General features: G+C 36.4%; 1 protein-coding gene across 1 annotated transcript; it reads right to left on the bottom strand.

Annotated features, from left to right (window-relative positions):
• Positions 1 to 332: 332 nt before the first annotated feature.
• On the bottom strand, positions 333 to 13,880 carry LOC134242088 (von Willebrand factor D and EGF domain-containing protein-like). The gene is made up of 8 exons (XM_062724108.1): positions 13,875 to 13,880; positions 13,512 to 13,661; positions 13,047 to 13,233; positions 12,698 to 12,879; positions 1,708 to 1,962; positions 1,385 to 1,409; positions 1,042 to 1,141; positions 333 to 559 (listed from the first exon to the last, which is right to left on the bottom strand). The coding sequence occupies exons 1-8, from the start codon at positions 13,878 to 13,880 to the stop codon at positions 436 to 438; spliced, it is 1,029 nt and encodes a 342-aa protein (XP_062580092.1). The 3' UTR covers positions 333 to 435.
• Between the last annotated feature and the right edge of the window lie 2,873 nt (positions 13,881 to 16,753).

Genomic DNA, 16,753 nt, shown 5'->3' with positions numbered 1-16,753 from the left:
ATAAAATATTGAACATTATAGAAAAATCATTTTAATGTACTTAGTGACAGATAGGGACAGAATAACACTATATAACTTCAGCAGGTATAGTTAAAGAATATGTCTTGTTCAAGTTCATTGTAGTTTTATATCCATCTCAAACATTTTTAAAAGTTCTGAATATTTTTTGATAATCTAGTTGTTTCTTTCAAATTTATCTCTAATCATGTCTTAAGTATTTAATCCAGTTGATTTCCTTAAACTCATCTTTAGATCTAACTTGAACATCGACCTCTGTATATTTCTTTTATATCCGTATTTAGCTATTTTTAACATCTATACTTAGCTATTCGTTTTTATCGTTTCTGAGCTATCATTTCATCAATCTCTAGGTATTTCTATTATATTAGTTTTATCTTTAACTATCTTTGGTGGTTCCTTTGCTACCCTCTTTCACTATTTCTTCCTATCTGACACCCACGAGTTGACGGTGGGAGGCCGGGGAGGACTCTCTTCGTCCTGTTTCAAGGTTAACATTTCTCTGTCACTGCTGCCAACCTTAGCTGATGATGGTCGTTTGCTGAAAATAGTCAAAACAACTTATCCAAAGTGACTTCTTAATGTAAACAATTACATTTGAGAGATACTGGCAAACAACGTTTTAAGATCGATAAAAATGAATTAATTAGAATTAAATGCTATTGGCATCGACAACTTCAGTTAAAAAGGGATAACTTTTCACAAAAAAAAGATCAAATAAAATAGGTGACATTTTCTCATCTTAAGTGTGGGCATTCCAATTCATATGTTTGAAAATATATACTGTACATAATTTTTAAACTGACTGATATCGAGTAAAGTTTCAAATAGAATATATATTCAAAATATCGGATCACATAAGTTCAATGTTTTAAAGAGTGTAGTTTTCGATTTATGATTGATACTTGTAGTTCTCTATGACAACAAACATATTTTACTGAAAACAGTCACAATCTACAGTTGAACTGATATTACATTTATTATTAATGATAAAAAGTTATAAATGTTATATCAAAGTCTTACTTTTTGAAAAATTTCCTATAAACAATTACTCCCACGATCACCATGACAACCACAAAGCCTACAGCGCCACCTGCTGCCGCCCCAGCAATCCAACTGTCGTCTGGAAAAACAACACTTTTTTTCCATAGGAGTGTTTTTATAAACACAGTGTGCATTAAATTGAACTCACTCTTGAACATATACTGATCGCAAAGATGAGTCGAAATTCACACTGGAGGTAGATTAAAATTTGTAAGAAAATTAAGTGTTAAATAAGAAACCCAATACCTTCAATACGACAGAGGTCTTAAACTAAGGGTCTCTTACTTTAAATACGATTATATAATACTTTTACCAAATTTACCTGGTTCATCCTGAACTGATGTGAACTGAAATATAATAAAATTCAGTGAAAATTACTAAGATATAAGTCTGCATTCTTTTTCATATTCATTGAAAGCCAAAAGTCCATTTCATGCTTGCATAAATGCATTACATGTATTTTATATTTCTAATTATAACAACTATTTTTAGACCTTGTTAAGTTTTTTGCGACTGTCACAGGTTCTTAAATAAATGTTAATCTCTTTTAAAACATTGTCATTTGCAGATACAGAAAAAGTTGTTTAAAAAATGATAGCATCAAGTGAAAGCGTAACTCAACGTCAAGAATAATTGTCATGCTACCTTGGTACATGTATATGTTGTGTAGTCGCATGATTCGGATGCGCCGTTGTACACAACGACGGAAGTGGAGTTGCTGAAGGTAGAATTGTCGTAACTGAAACTTAAATCCCAGCCATGTATGGACCCGTCTGTAGAGCGCCGTCTCCTTGACGACGTGGGATAGGTTGGTATGGTAATGGTCAGCAGGTTTAGCTGACGTAACGTGACGTTTGCCATTACACTGTAGTTACTGTACTCTTTTCCACTTTCCGTTGCCTGTTTAGATTGAATTATTATAAAAAAATATCGTCCAAGTTCTCCTTGACTATATGCATTAAAACTCTAAAAAATTATATTTATTATACCTCATTATGAATATTCTACACAACGCGTTATCTGATTGGTTCTAGGTTATCACGTGATCGGGCCGTAAAACTTCATATTTCACGGCCATAGGCGCTTGGGTCAAGGATACTGTATATTTTCTATATAATGCATTGTCGAGGAAATTCGAACTTACTCGTAACATTTTTTTTTCAGTGTGCAGTGTTAATTTTTAGTTTTTGTAAACCTTTGTGCTTCATATACACTAGAATGTCAAGGAAATTCGATTTTATGCACGCTTTAAAAATGACATATCCCACTGTATAGTTTCTTTTTAGTATACAGTGGGATATGTCATTTTTAAAGCGTGCATAAAATCGAATTTCCGTGACATTCTAGAGTATATGAAGCACAAAGGTTTACAAAAAACTAAAAATTAACACTGCACACTGAAAAAAAAAGTTACGAGTAAGTTCGAATTTCCTCGACAATGCATTATATAGAAAATATACAGTATCCTTGACCCAAGCGCCTATGTTCACGGCCGTCGGCATGCTTTCATCATATTCCACCTCTTCGATACTTAGTGCATTTTCCCGAAATAATTATCGTTCGTTTAAAGAAAACTCCCGAGATAAGTTGACGTCACAATACCCTGGTTTACGTCACAAAATTGACGATAATGTGTTAATCAAAGGGTTTTAATAACTTTACGTTAAAAATGAAAGTGAATTTGAGAGCGGTGCCGAATTTGAACGTTTTTTTTAAGGTTTTGCTTGTTTCGGTATAATAAACAATCCATTGCATGAATGTTCGGGAAACATGAAGACTTATTCAGCCAAGAAATATCATATTCCTTTCGGGCGAAGCCCTCGGGGTATATGATTTTACTTGGCTGAATAAATCTTCATATTTCCCTCAATATCATACAATAAATGTATAATAGTGGTCATTTCATAATTCTTTGCATGTAGCGTCAGGAGTCTGACTGACTGATTTTAAATTGACTGGTAACTCAGTTTCTACAAAACTATTTTCCTATAGTTTGTTTTTGTGTTGAATATTTCCTCAAAAGCATTATATAAGTAACAGTGGATGGAATTTAAACTTGTATATTCATAAGTAAAGTAAGGCGTGAAAGATGATTGGGTTAATTGTAATTTGTAAATGTCTGAGGTAGAAAAAGGGTGAAGACGATGAATATAACTAACCCTAACCCTAATCCATCTTGTACGGAGTACAGATCGTGACTAGGGCAAAATCACAGACCTCTGGAAACTCAAAAGTTCGGGTCAGGAGCCTAGAAGGAGTAAGCATCCCCTGTCCATCGGCCACATCCACCGTTAAACCCCTGTAGCAATCACGTATACTGGGTAATGTGTAGTAAAAAAAAAACAATGACCTAACAAAAAGTCTGATAGCAAAATCAATTTTATTGAAGAAATAAAAGAGTGTCCAAGTAATGTTAAGCTTATAATGGGTAGCCGAAAAGGTTCCAAATGACGTACTTAAGTGCAGTCATTCTTTTGCGGCGTAACTAAAATGCATTATCCCAAGTGTATTTTATAAATACAACACCTCTTAATATTAGCATCAATACATGTAGAAATTAGCTAAAAATCTTTATGTAGATATTGATAGCATATGCATCGGAAGCATTGTGAAAGTAGAGTAGCTAACTGAATGTGGGTCGGGGTGGAGGAAGGGGGCTAAACCAACAAATTAAAAAAAAGGTAACCCCAATTTTCAATGCCTATATAAAGTCTATCTTTGCAAAAAAAAAAAAAAAAAAAAAAAAAAAACGAGACCTTGCCAAAATGATAATAAAATCAAAGGAAATGGTACGCATTTAAAATTTAATGCAGCCGTCAACAAGAAAGGTAGTTTGATAAAATAGGCAGATAAAAATATCGGCAAGGAAATGATAACTAATATTATTTTGAAAAACAAGTACATAATGCAAGATCTTTGAAAAAGGGAGTGTGTGTGTCAGTGGGGGGGGGGGGGGGTCAATTCTCAATTGATTTTAAATACTGATGTATGGTAACCAAAGAACAATTTATATATATCCACTATTAGACCTATATGCAAATGACCAACAATTTTATTCATTTATACTTTTTTATTTAAAATATACCTAATATATAATAATTATTTATTTTTCAGCAAGGGAAGGCCGCTTGATAAGATCCTTTGTAATGCCAACAGATTAATCCTTGAAAGAACCCATTTAAAACATTTCTTCTGACGATGAAGACATAAAAACCTATCATATCCCTGACTGTGATGTTATTCCTGCCTAATATTGCTACAAAACCACGTCAACTTCACTTTATATCACTGCATATGTCTTTTTAAGCATTCATCAACATTAAATTCTTGGTTACAATATCTATAAGCCTCTGTTTCTTTTATTATCTCCCAAAATTTACAACAAATAATAATTTTTTAGTCATATTTATCCACTGGTTAAGAGACTTAACCCGCCTCTGTGGAATGGCTAACTTTAGGCAATATTTAACCACTGGATAGCAAAGTTAACTAGTGGACAAATTTTGAGCAACAGAATTTGACCAACGGTTAAAAGTTAACCACTGGATAAGAGATTTAACCAGTGGTTAACCTTAACCAGAGTTTTGAGCAATCCAATCCAGGTGGTTAAGCCTTAATCAAATATAAGAGCTATTTGGCTACAAAATATTAATACAATGTAACAAAATCGTTTATTAGCCGCTGATAAATTCACCCTCTGTCTTATATGTTAACATAGTGTTAAACACTTGTTTCACTCATAGCAGTTAATACTGTAAATCACTTTTTATTCGCGATAACTTTATTTAAGAAATAAATAACAAGTTTAAAATTTCAACGGGAATTGAAGTGGGTCGGTCACGTGATCAAATCCTGTGAAGGCGCAAGGCTTTCTCGAAAGATTTGATCACGTACCGTACACTTCAATTCCTATTGAAATTTTTAAACTTGTTATTTATTACTTATATATACATTTGAGACAGACAATTGAATATTTTCGAATTTAAATTATTGCACTAACCGTCCGTCGTAGATTTTGAAAAATGACGCAAGGAGTAAATCGGCTTGCATGGCGGTTACGCTTCGAATTCATTAGGCTAAGGAATCTATTTCGAAGGGAGTATTTTGTGAAAGGCTATTTGTGATCAGTAAGAGTGAACAGATTGTTGTATGGGAATATTTTACTCGTGAAAAATGATAATCGATGCTGAAAAGACACAAGAAACACGTCCGAAGTTTGATGATAAAAAGTTGGAGGAATATTTCGGTCGCTGGAAAGGGATGGATGGATCCGATGGACTGACACACTTGTCCGAGCCAGTTAATTTGCAATTTGATCAAAAAAATTCCATGGTTTCAGTAACTAAAGGCATACTTATCGTAAAACACTGATAAACACGGAGACACTGGCGACAGCTTTACATTGAACTACGAAAACGCCGAGGTTTTTGGCAGCTGTTCATTGCATGATTGCAACGATATTTTCCAACAGATTTACACATTTATCGTGAGTAAAATTTAAAGATAAAATAAAAGTTTATCATGAAAATTTAACCAAAGGTCTATCCAAAAAAATAAGGATGAACGTTAGAGACTGTTGACAAAAGTGAAGAAAAATGTAAACAAACGCTAGGCTCCTAGTTTTCTCTATGTACACAGGTTGAATCGATAGCCCCAAAACTGTATCAAATACTTGTTTACATTTAAAATAAAATAATTATCATTTTACTTGCTTATTTTATTCATTTTTATACATGGAAAGCAAGTAGAGCAGGTCATTTTATTTTATAATTATGTACCGGTAGATATTATTGCGCCGTGTGATTAGGTCACGTATTGACCTCTGACCTCTGACAAACTTCATACAGAATTGAAGATATTTTCTCTCTGTATGTTTATATAATGGAGAGATACCACAAATGTATATATTAAGAAATAAATAACAAGTTTATAAACTTCAATGGGAATTGAAGTGGGTCGGTCACGTGATCAAATCCTGTGAAGGCCGAAGGCCTTCTCAGAAGATTTGATCACGTACCGACCCACTTCAATTCCCATTGAAGTTTATAAACGTGTTATTTATTACTTATATATACATTTGAGACAGACAATTGAATATTTTCGATTTTAAATTATTGCACTAACCGTCCGTCGTAGATTTTGAAAAATGACGCAAGGCGTAAATCGGCTTGTATGGCGGTTACGCTTCGAATTTATTAGGCTAAGGAATCTATTTCGAAGGGAATATTCTGTGAAAGGCTACTTGTGATCAGTAATAGTGAACAGATTGTTGTCTGGGAATATTTTTATTCGTGAAAATTGATAATCGATGCTGAAAAGACACAAGAAACACGTACGAAGTTTGTTGATAAAAAGTTGAAGGAACTTCGGTCGTCGGAAAGGGATGGATGGATCCGATGGATTGAGACACTTGTCCGACCAAGTTAATTTGCAATTTGATCAAAAACATTCTACGATTTCAGTAACTAAAGGCATACTTACCGTAAAACACTGATAAACATGGAGACACTGGCGACAGCTTTACATTGAACTACGAAAAACGCCGAGGTGTTTGGCAGCTGTTCATGGCATGGTTGCAATGATATTTTCCAACAGATTTACACATTTATCGTGAGTAGAATTTAAAGATAAAATAATAGTTTATCATGAAAATTTAACCAAAGGTCTACCCAAAAAATAAGGATGAACGTTAGAGACTGTGCAGCTGACAAATGTGAAGAAAAATGTAAACAAACGCTAGCCTAGTTTGTCTATGTACACAGGTTCAATCGATAGCCAAAAAACTGTGTGAAATACTTGTTTACATTGTAAATAAAATGATTATCATTTTACTTGCTTATTTTGTTCATTTTTATACATGAAAAGCAAGTACAGCAGGTCATTTTGTAATTTATGTACCGGTAGGTATTATTGCGCCGTGTGATTAGGTCACATATTTACCTCTGACCTCTGACAAACTTCATACAGAATTGAAGATATTTTCTCTCTGTATGTTTATATAATGGAGAGATACCAAAAATTTGGATTTTTGGGGGTAAAATCCGTGTTCATGAGATATTTACACTTACCTGCCTCCTTAACTATTTGCAATTTCCCTCTAGTTCCCCATACAATGCGTCGATATATTTTTTTAGAGTAACTACGGTATCACCTCCAGTTATCCCCCTTAACTATAACTCTTCAGTTTCTCTCGACGAACTTAAAAGGTTCTGACCTTTCAACTTCCTCGAGAGGGGAGGTGGGCTGGGTGAGGCAGGTAAGTGTAAATATCTCATGAACACGGATTTTACCCCCAAAAATCCAAGTTCATTTCAATATTTCCACTTACCTGCCTCCTTAACTATTTGCAAAAGAATTTGCAGCCCAGTTTGGAGGTGGGAGAGGAAAAGTAAGTGACAAAAGTACATAAAAGGTACATAATTACCTATTTTTGCTTCCCTCTCCTTGATGAGTCCAAAATTGCTGCCTTGGCAAAAATGGACTGATGATCTGGAACATCTTTCAGATAAAAAGATGTAAAGGTAGATTCAGATGCCCAGTGTGCTGCCCGTAAAATCTCCTCTGCAGATACACCACAGAACAAAGCCCAGGAAGTTGACAAACGTCTAGTGTCATGTGCTCTAACTAGATTCAATGTTGCTGCTTCTGCATTATCATAAGCAAAACGAACCATGCTAACTATCCATCTTGCAATAGTGTCTTTTGATGCTTCCTTGTGGTTATTCTGTTGGTATGTCACAAATAACCTATTTGACTTCCGAATAGTTTTCGTTCTATTGATATAAATCTTCAATGCACGACAAGGACACAATTTTAAATCCTCTGAATCCGTGGCGAATGAATCAAATGCAGGAATATAAATAGGGTCCCATGGTCTATTTATAGTTTGAGTCTTTGCCAGGAATTCCATATTTGGTAACATTTTTATTCCTTTCCTCTCTATTCTAAAGTGACCATCATCTAAAGTGAGGCTATGAATCTCGCTCACTCTCGAAGCTGAAGCTATGGCTACCAGAAAAACAGTTTTAAGAGTCAAAAACTTTAGATCTGCTGACTCTAGTGGTTCAAACGGATGTTTTGTGAGAGTTAACAAAACCAGTGGTAAATTCCAGTTCGGTGTCAACTGACGTACAGATGGGTGTTTATTAAATAAACCTTTCAACAATGAAGACAGTTCTGTACTTGTACCAATACTGCTCCCATTCTGATGAACTATTGCTATTGCTGACTTGTATCCAGCTATAGTCTGTGGTTTACACTTTCTCACATTGAAGAGATACATAAAAAATTGTGCTAACTCTGGTATAGATGTTGTAATGGGATTAACACCTTGTTCTTTACACCAACTGTTATATATTCTGAGTCTTGCATCATAAACTGTTTGTGTAGATGTCTTTCTGGCATTTGCCATAATTTCTGCAATTTCTTCAGAAAATCCTCTTGACTTGTGTTGCAATTTGACAGTTTCCATGCTACAAGATTGAGAGTTTCTAGATTTTGATGGAAAATCTGATTGCGATTTTGAGAGAGAAGATCTGGCCACAGTGGTAGTTTGACTGGTACGTCGATCAGAAGATCTATTATCTGAGGATACCACGACTGTCTGGGCCACATTGGAGCAATGAGAAGTACAACACTTTGCTCTTCCCGTATCTTCTGCAAGACTTTGGGCACAAGAATAGGTGGTGGGAATGCATAAGCATAAATCCCTTCCCAACTCATTGCTAAGGCATCTACTTGAAAAGCATTGATGTCCGGAAACGGGGAGCAATAGACTGGCAACTTCTTGTTTTGCGCAGTTGCAAACAAGTCTATACATGGAGTTCCTAATTGTTGGAACAATAAATTTACAACAGTTTTGTTGAGTGACCATTCTGTCATTCGAACTTTTTTCCCCCGGGAAAGTGCATCTGCAAGAAAATTCTTCTTCCCTGGAATGTGAACAGCTCGTATTGTAATTTTGCTCTCCATGCACCACTGGAACAACTCCCAAGTTAGATAACACAGTTCTGGTGAGTGTGTCCCCCCTTGTTTGTTGATATAGCTTATCACTGTTGTGTTGTCTGACCGTATAAGGATCACTTTTCCCTTTATCAAAAACAGAGCTTCTTGAAGAGCCAACTGAACTGCCTTTAGCTCCAGCCAATTTATATGCTTCTGTTGATATTGCTGCGGCCAGACCCCTGACGTCTCCCAGTTCTCCAGGTGTGCTCCCCAACCCTGTTCTGAGGCATCTGTTATCAATGTCAGTTGAATTGGCGGATCCTGTAAAGGCATTCCTTTGAAAAAGTTTTCCCGATTCATCCACCACTGAAGGTGCTGAATTAGGATTGGCCGGATCACTATCACATGAGTAAGAGGGTGAATCTTTGGTCTCCACATTGCCAACAGGTATAACTGTATGGGACGCATGTGTAACCTTCCCATCGGAACCAAATAAATGCATGAAGCCATCAGTCCTAACAATTTGAGGATAACTACTGCTTGAGTGTGTTGACTTATTGATAAAGTCTGCACTATGTCTGAAATACTCTGAAACCTGGCCTCTGTTGGTGTCGCAATGCCCTCTACCAGATTGAAATGTGCTCCCAGGTACTCTATATGTTGGGATGGCACTAGAGACGACTTTTCCCAATTCACTAATAATCCCAGCTCCTGAACTAGATGTAATACATAGTCTCTCTGTTGAAGAAGAGTTCTCTTGTCTGGATTGATCATCAACCAATCGTCTAGGTACATGAATATTTGGATTATAATTTTTCTCAAGTGTGTCGCTAGAACTGCCATTATCTTTGTGAAGACCCTTGGAGCAGAACGAAGTCCAAATGGCATTGCTCGAAACTGGTAACTCTGGCCTAGAAATCTGAATCTTAGAAATTTCTGGAAATCTGTGTGAATTGGAATGTGGAAATAGGCATCTGTCAAATCTAGTGAGATTGCAAAGTCCCCTTTTTTCATTGCTTTCATTATGGAACACAAAGTTTCCATTTTGAAATGTCGAGGCACTATTAACTGATTTAGAGGTTTTAGATTTAGAATTGTCCGAAGCCCTCCTTGTTTCTTTGGCACCACAAAAATGGTGCTGTAAAACCCTTCGTTTTCTTGCCCTGCAGGCACAGGTTCTATAACATTTTTTCCTGACAACATGTTTATTTCTGCTAAAATAACTGATTCGTGAATACCATATCTTGGTACACATGTTTCCTTGATATTTACATTGGGTTGAATCATTAATTCCAATTTTAACCCTTCCCTTAGGGTTTCTATTACCCACTGATCCTGCGTGATTACGGTCCACTTCCTGTGGAATTCTAACAACCGTGCCCCTACCTGGGGAAACATATTTACAGACTGGCTGTTTATGAGATTTACTTCCTTGGAGTTGGAAACCCTTTCTGGTTCCCAAAGGTTCGCCTGGAAAAAGAATTTTTCCTGTTCCCTTGTCCTGAACGAAAATTGTCCTTGCTGTGATCAGAACTTAAGGCATTAGTCTCATTAGACTTAGGGACTTTTGCAGAATGAGCAGAGGTCTCATTTACATCTGCTTTCCTCTTTCTGCTCAACTCGGTAGAGTTCCTATTCTCTCTACTCTTGTAGTTCTTATTATAACCCTTTGATGCGTTGTAAACATTTTGGGTTTCCCTAGCATCTCGTAGATTCTCTGCAGAAGTATGGAGAGAATCAAAGTACTGTCCATTAAACAACTGGTTGCCAAAAATGGGTAGTTTTAGCAATTTCTTCTCCGTTGCCTTGCTTATAAAATCTACATTTTTAAGAAAAACTTTTCTTCTACTCAAGACTGAATTTGCCATCACTCTTGCTGTCAAATCAGCCATGCTTCTGAAACAGTTGATGAGGGCTTTACGTCCTTCCACTCGATCATCCTCACATTCAGCCTCATCTAAGAAAGCTGCTATCATAGTGCCATATGAAATGGCTCTGAATAAGGCTCTTGCTGAATTGTCAATTCGCCGAAAGTCATTATCTAACTCCTTATGAAAAGGAGAAAGATTCACTTTTGATTTTCCAAAACTACCCTTCTGGCCTACTACTAATCCCTCCTCAATGTTGTCATCCAACTTTGGAGGATTACAAAAGGCGTCAAAGTCATCCTTTTTAACCATAAATGCTTTATCATCTCTGCCACGTACTGACCTATTTTTCAAATGCCCCGAAGTAGCTTCTTTCTCAACCGTCTTAATCATATCAATGAGTGTTCCTTCAATAGGCATTTTAAGGAGAGACTTTTTCTTGTCACTCTTGTCTCCCTTCAATCGCGAAGAAATAAATGATTTTCTTTCATTTTCTAATGGATCCTCAGCTTCAAGCTAAGATCAATATTGAGCACTTTTGCCATCTTTGAAACAAAACCGTTCCACTGTAGCGGATCAGAAGAATCTGGTGCACCAAAAGGCACCTCTACGGCCGCATCTGAATTGGTACACAAACCACCAAATGATGCATTAGAATCTATATCCTCAAAATCATTATCTCGTGCATTAACAGACAACACATCTGCAACACTGGACTCAAAGGCTGACATTTGTTCATCATAAGCCTTAAACTTGTCAAAATGAGGTCTGCTAATGGTTGCCGTTTTGGAATTGGTGGTCTCATTTCCTCTGGTCAACCTTGCCTCGTTTGCTGCCAATGCCGATATGTTATATTGATCATTAAAATTTTCATCAACATTCTTATGTTTAAGTAACAATTCGACCTGCTGTCTTACTTGTTCTTGAATAATTGCGGATAAATCCACGACGTCGGGTCTGTTATGTTCGGCATTCAGTAAGGCATTGTCGTTTGACTCCTGGACTGCCGCCTCCACAGACGGACTTACGTCCTGCACTGCCATGCCGTCTCCACAGACGGACTGAGGCACCTTACTGTTCATTTTAATTGTTTTCTGTACACTTTTCTCGATCATCTTCGTTATTTTATCCCGCCGTTCCTTTGACCAGGTTTTACAAGTGTCACATGGAAAGGCCTCGTTACAGAGACGATGTTTATAACAAAAAACGTGATCATCTAGAATGTTCATCTTACCCGAACATTTAGAACAGTCTTTAAACTCTTTCTCCATAATTACAACGGGATAAACGCTTCCAAAAACGCCAATATAAACTTTATTTTGCACTGTATGAGGAAAACCGCATGTCCAATATGGCGTCGAGAGAAAACTGAAGAGTTATAGTTAAGGGGGATAACTGGAGGTGATACCGTAGTTACTCTAAAAAAATATATCGACGCATTGTATGGGGAACTAGAGGGAAATTGCAAATAGTTAAGGAGGCAGGTAAGTGGAAATATTGAAATGAACGTACATATTTTAGCGTAATTACGCGAGACGGTATGCACGCGAAAATTTGATTCTCGCGTATAATAGAATTTCTTAAGATTATATAGAGTACTGACCATAATTCGTGAAAATTTTGTTTCGCTAATAAAGAGTCAATGACTATATCGCGAAAATAAGGTGTCGCAAAAATTAAGTGATCTACAGTATTACTCATTGCATTATTTTTTGTTCTGTGCAGATAATTCTTTGACAATCAGTAACTTCAGAAAAAAATCATATGTCTTGTAGTTGTTTATGTTTATAATAAATTACTATGGGATAAAAAAAAACTCTTACTTTAAAATGTTGAGCCAGAGCATAGGGTGCTTTATGAAATACACCCACGATGTTCTGGGTCAGACAAGGTCGGTATCTCGTGTCACACAGCCCGTGACTGGGGACGCTGATTTCTGCGGGGGGAGTCGTCAGGCCGTGTGAGCAATCCTCGCCAATATGACTGGCATCGCAGCTGCAGGTCTCTAAAACAATATCTTATTATGAAGAGCAATTTGATTAAATAGACTGGGCATCAGACATCATACCTATATAGGCCGGAGAAATAGTCTACCTGGGTACGCTAAAGTTCCTTTTTTGCTATAGTTTGGTATCAATGATGTTAGATTGTCTTTGGTTTCATTGTACTCACCGTTAGCACATGTCCCGTGCCCTGAGCAGTTGTTTGGACATGTCAAACTGGAAAGAGTGTCTAAGACACTGACGCCATTGGATGTCGTATTCGTCTGCTGGAAACTTTCATCACGTGACGCTGTCGTTATGCACTTCTTTTTAAGAGTATCTAACGTGGCCTTCAAGAAATCAGTGTCGCCTTGGAGCTGTTAAAGTGTTCAGAAAGAAAAATGAAGAAAACGAAGTGCAGTATCAATTTGCGTAGTTTATCTCTCATTTAAAATAAGCTGCTGTTGGATCAACATGACATGACTTGGCTCAAGGCATGCTAAGTTAAACCGATAATTTTACTTAAGAGAAAATCTAAGTCTAAAATCAATGGTCGTGTATGCACTTGAGCATGATCAATTCTATTTTTTGTATATATATATGATTATTCTGAATCTGTGAGAAACGAGAGCCACGGATTTGGTTGTAGGGATACCTTGATATCCGTGATACAGCTGTTTGTGTATTCCGCCACGCTTGTGTTGACCTTCTCTATGCAGACTGTGACCGCGGGATCGTTCGTGAAGGCGTTACTGCAGTAGTCAGTAGCAGCCGTCTCATTCCAACCATTCCGCCACGTAGCCACCTTATCAGAAAGCAAAGGTTATAATCAGGACAAAAGAACATGGAAACGACTTTAATTTACCGGTCCCCAGAAAAACGCGCTAAAATATAGTGTCGCCGAAGGCGACTTCTGTATATATGAGATCGCGTGAGCGATCGAAAAAAAATTAAATACGAGGTTTTTTGGCCTTTTGACCCCAAGATCGAATTCTAGGGTTAAAAGTTTAGTTTAAACCTTCATTTTAGAACGAAGTTTTCAACCTCGTTCTCTGAAAAAAAAATTTTTTATTCATGGAAAAAAATTGACAAAGAATAATTCTGAACGAATCGTGTGCGGCGCATGCTTACACAGTGTCATTTCTTTCGGAATTAGCCATTCTTCCATTTAAAGTTTATCAAACGAACAAAATGCCATAGAAGATAGATTTTATCTTAGAAAAATTACAGAAACAACTGAATTTCTTAACTTATCTGAAATAACGAATCACTAACCCTTATCTCTCGGATGGTATGCAAGGACTAAGATGTTTAAAGACGAAATATCCCGGGCAGATGCTAGACTAACCCTAATCAGTCGAATAATGTGCGAGGACTAACCCCAATCTCTCCGATGGATGCGACACTAACCCTAATCAGCCGAATACTAATGCAAGGACTAACCCTAATCTCTCATGTGGGTGCAAAACTAACCCTAATCAGTCGAATAGTGTGCAAATTTAACACTTATCAGTAGAGTTACCTAAATGTTAGATCATAGTCCAACTAGACGCTGTCATGAGACAGTAATACCCGCACTATGGTGTTTGCCTCTAAATACACACTCCTTCGTATTGGACTTTCAAAGGAAGAAGTCAAAATAATTCTATGATTATCACCTTACATGTATTCGTCAAATTGAACATAAAATTTTCAGGTGACCATATGATCTATGAGCCTCACATATGTATTTTGAATACTTAATTCATTACCAGTCTGAAATAACAGAATTTAATTAATGATTGAAGTAAATTACTTAATTAGATTCAGATAAATATTTTGCCCATAATTTGGAACTTTTTAAATTTACTTTCTCAACGACATATTATTTTAGTACAAAGCGTTTTTGATGAATTTATCAAAATGTGCAAACTGATTTTAGTACTTGGTCGGGAAAAAAACCCATTGAAAATACAACCCGATTAGTTTGTCAATGCCTCTCTCTCTCTCCCCCCCCCCCACACACACACTCTCTCACTCTCACATCTTTTAAAAATAGACCTAGATGGCAGTTATGTTAAAACATAGTTTATTATGATAGTTTGAAATTTGTTCTTGTACTAAACAGTTTTACGTGTGAACATCTTATTTTCTACATTCACATTGGGTTTGCATCACCCATTATCATATTTATAGATATCACCTCTCGGCACACCTCGGCCGATTCATACTGGCAACGGTATCAGCAAAGGTTTGTCGAATGAGATTATTTAGCACATGTATGCTGACGATGCAGTGTGGTCAGTTAAAATCACTTGTGTTTTAACTGGATTATATGGATTATATTTCATGAATTCGTTGTCACGACCTATGACATTCGGTAAGTACAAGAATTAGTATAGATTGCATAAAAATAAATAAATGCAAATGGTTAGGTTGAAGTTCAAAAAGGGTCAAAGATCATCGCATGCCACAGTCGACAAATTTCACATTGTCAAGTTATCTCCCGTTGCGGACATTCAGTATATACAGGCGCAGATCCAGAATTTTTTTTTTCAGAAAGAGGGGGGGGGGGGTGTCACACCACAGTCAAAAAAATCAGCCCAAGATTTCCTGAGAAGCAAATAAAAAATAATAATAAAAACAATGATGGTGGAGTTCCTGTTTTCTAAGGGGGAGGATGTCTAAAGTCATTTTTATTCTCTACAGTACATAGTCTTATTTAAATAACTGCTAATTCCGGGGGGGGGGGGGGGTGTCTGATCTCCCTAGCCACTGACTCCCTGTACCTGAAATGACAATTGATCTTATGACTCCATAATAGTAGAAAAATTTTTCATTTGACTATATATACATATTTTGTTTCCTATGTTTATGTATGTTTGTCTGTCCACAGAAACTTTAACCTTGCCCATAAGTTTTAAGTGGATTGGGCTATACACATGGCTTCAATATTTCATAGGTAAATTTCTTTTGGCAAAACCTTTTAATGGGTACCACCAATTTTGACCTCTTGATCTCTTGACCTTGGAGTTTGACCCACTTTTACAAGAAAAATACCTTAAACTTGGCCTAAGTTTTGAACAGGTGGTGCTAGGACTTTCATGCTCTAACATGTGTAATCATTGTGAACTTTCAACAGGTATAATTATTTTTGACGTAGACCTTAGAGTTGAACCCAATTTAACTTTAACCTTGGCAATAACTTTTGAACAGGTGAGGAAGTTCTAGGGATTTCTCTCTTTTTTCACATGTGTATTCCTTGTGACAAGACTTTCCCTTTGATACCAACAATTTTGACCCTTTGACCTTGACCTTGGAGTCTGACTTACATTTGAGAAACTTCAACCTTTGCCAAAAGCTGCCATAACAGTTGCTGTCACAACAAACAAACAAATTACTAAAAAAAACACAGTATACATGTACATATTTTATATTCAACAGATATACATCTGGTCATATCTCTAGTTCTCCCTTGAATGAGACATGGTGATATAAATTTTAAAAAATAATTATGATAAGATTTGAAAAGGTTGTGCATATTAAAATATACTAAGCTCTGCGGATGAATTAGATATACCAGTTTAGCTTAATTTTGCTACCCAAAGCACCTTGATTAACTATTTATAAGCATACTGTTTTCTGAAATGTACTGATTTCTGTTGTCCATCTGTTTGTCTGCAAACTTTTCACATTAACTTCTTAAGAACCACTGGGCCAATTTCAACCAATTTACATTTAAATATGCAGGGGACTTTTTCCAACATAAATCTTCTTCTCAAGAACAGCAAAGACATTTATTGTCCCCCATTTTCGCTAAGGTAGGGTACATTAAATCTCATTTGTTTGTCAAACTGCCCATCTGTCACAATAAATTTAACCTTGCAATTGGTCATCATGGTCGTATATTTTGAATGA

This window comes from Saccostrea cucullata, unplaced genomic scaffold (genome assembly GCF_032062105.1).
Source record: "Saccostrea cucullata isolate Sc308-1 unplaced genomic scaffold, CSIRO_AGI_Scuc_v1 ctg2703, whole genome shotgun sequence".
Classification (NCBI taxonomy): Eukaryota; Metazoa; Mollusca; class Bivalvia; order Ostreida; family Ostreidae; genus Saccostrea; species Saccostrea cuccullata.
This window is presented reverse-complemented; position numbering and strand designations above follow the sequence as displayed.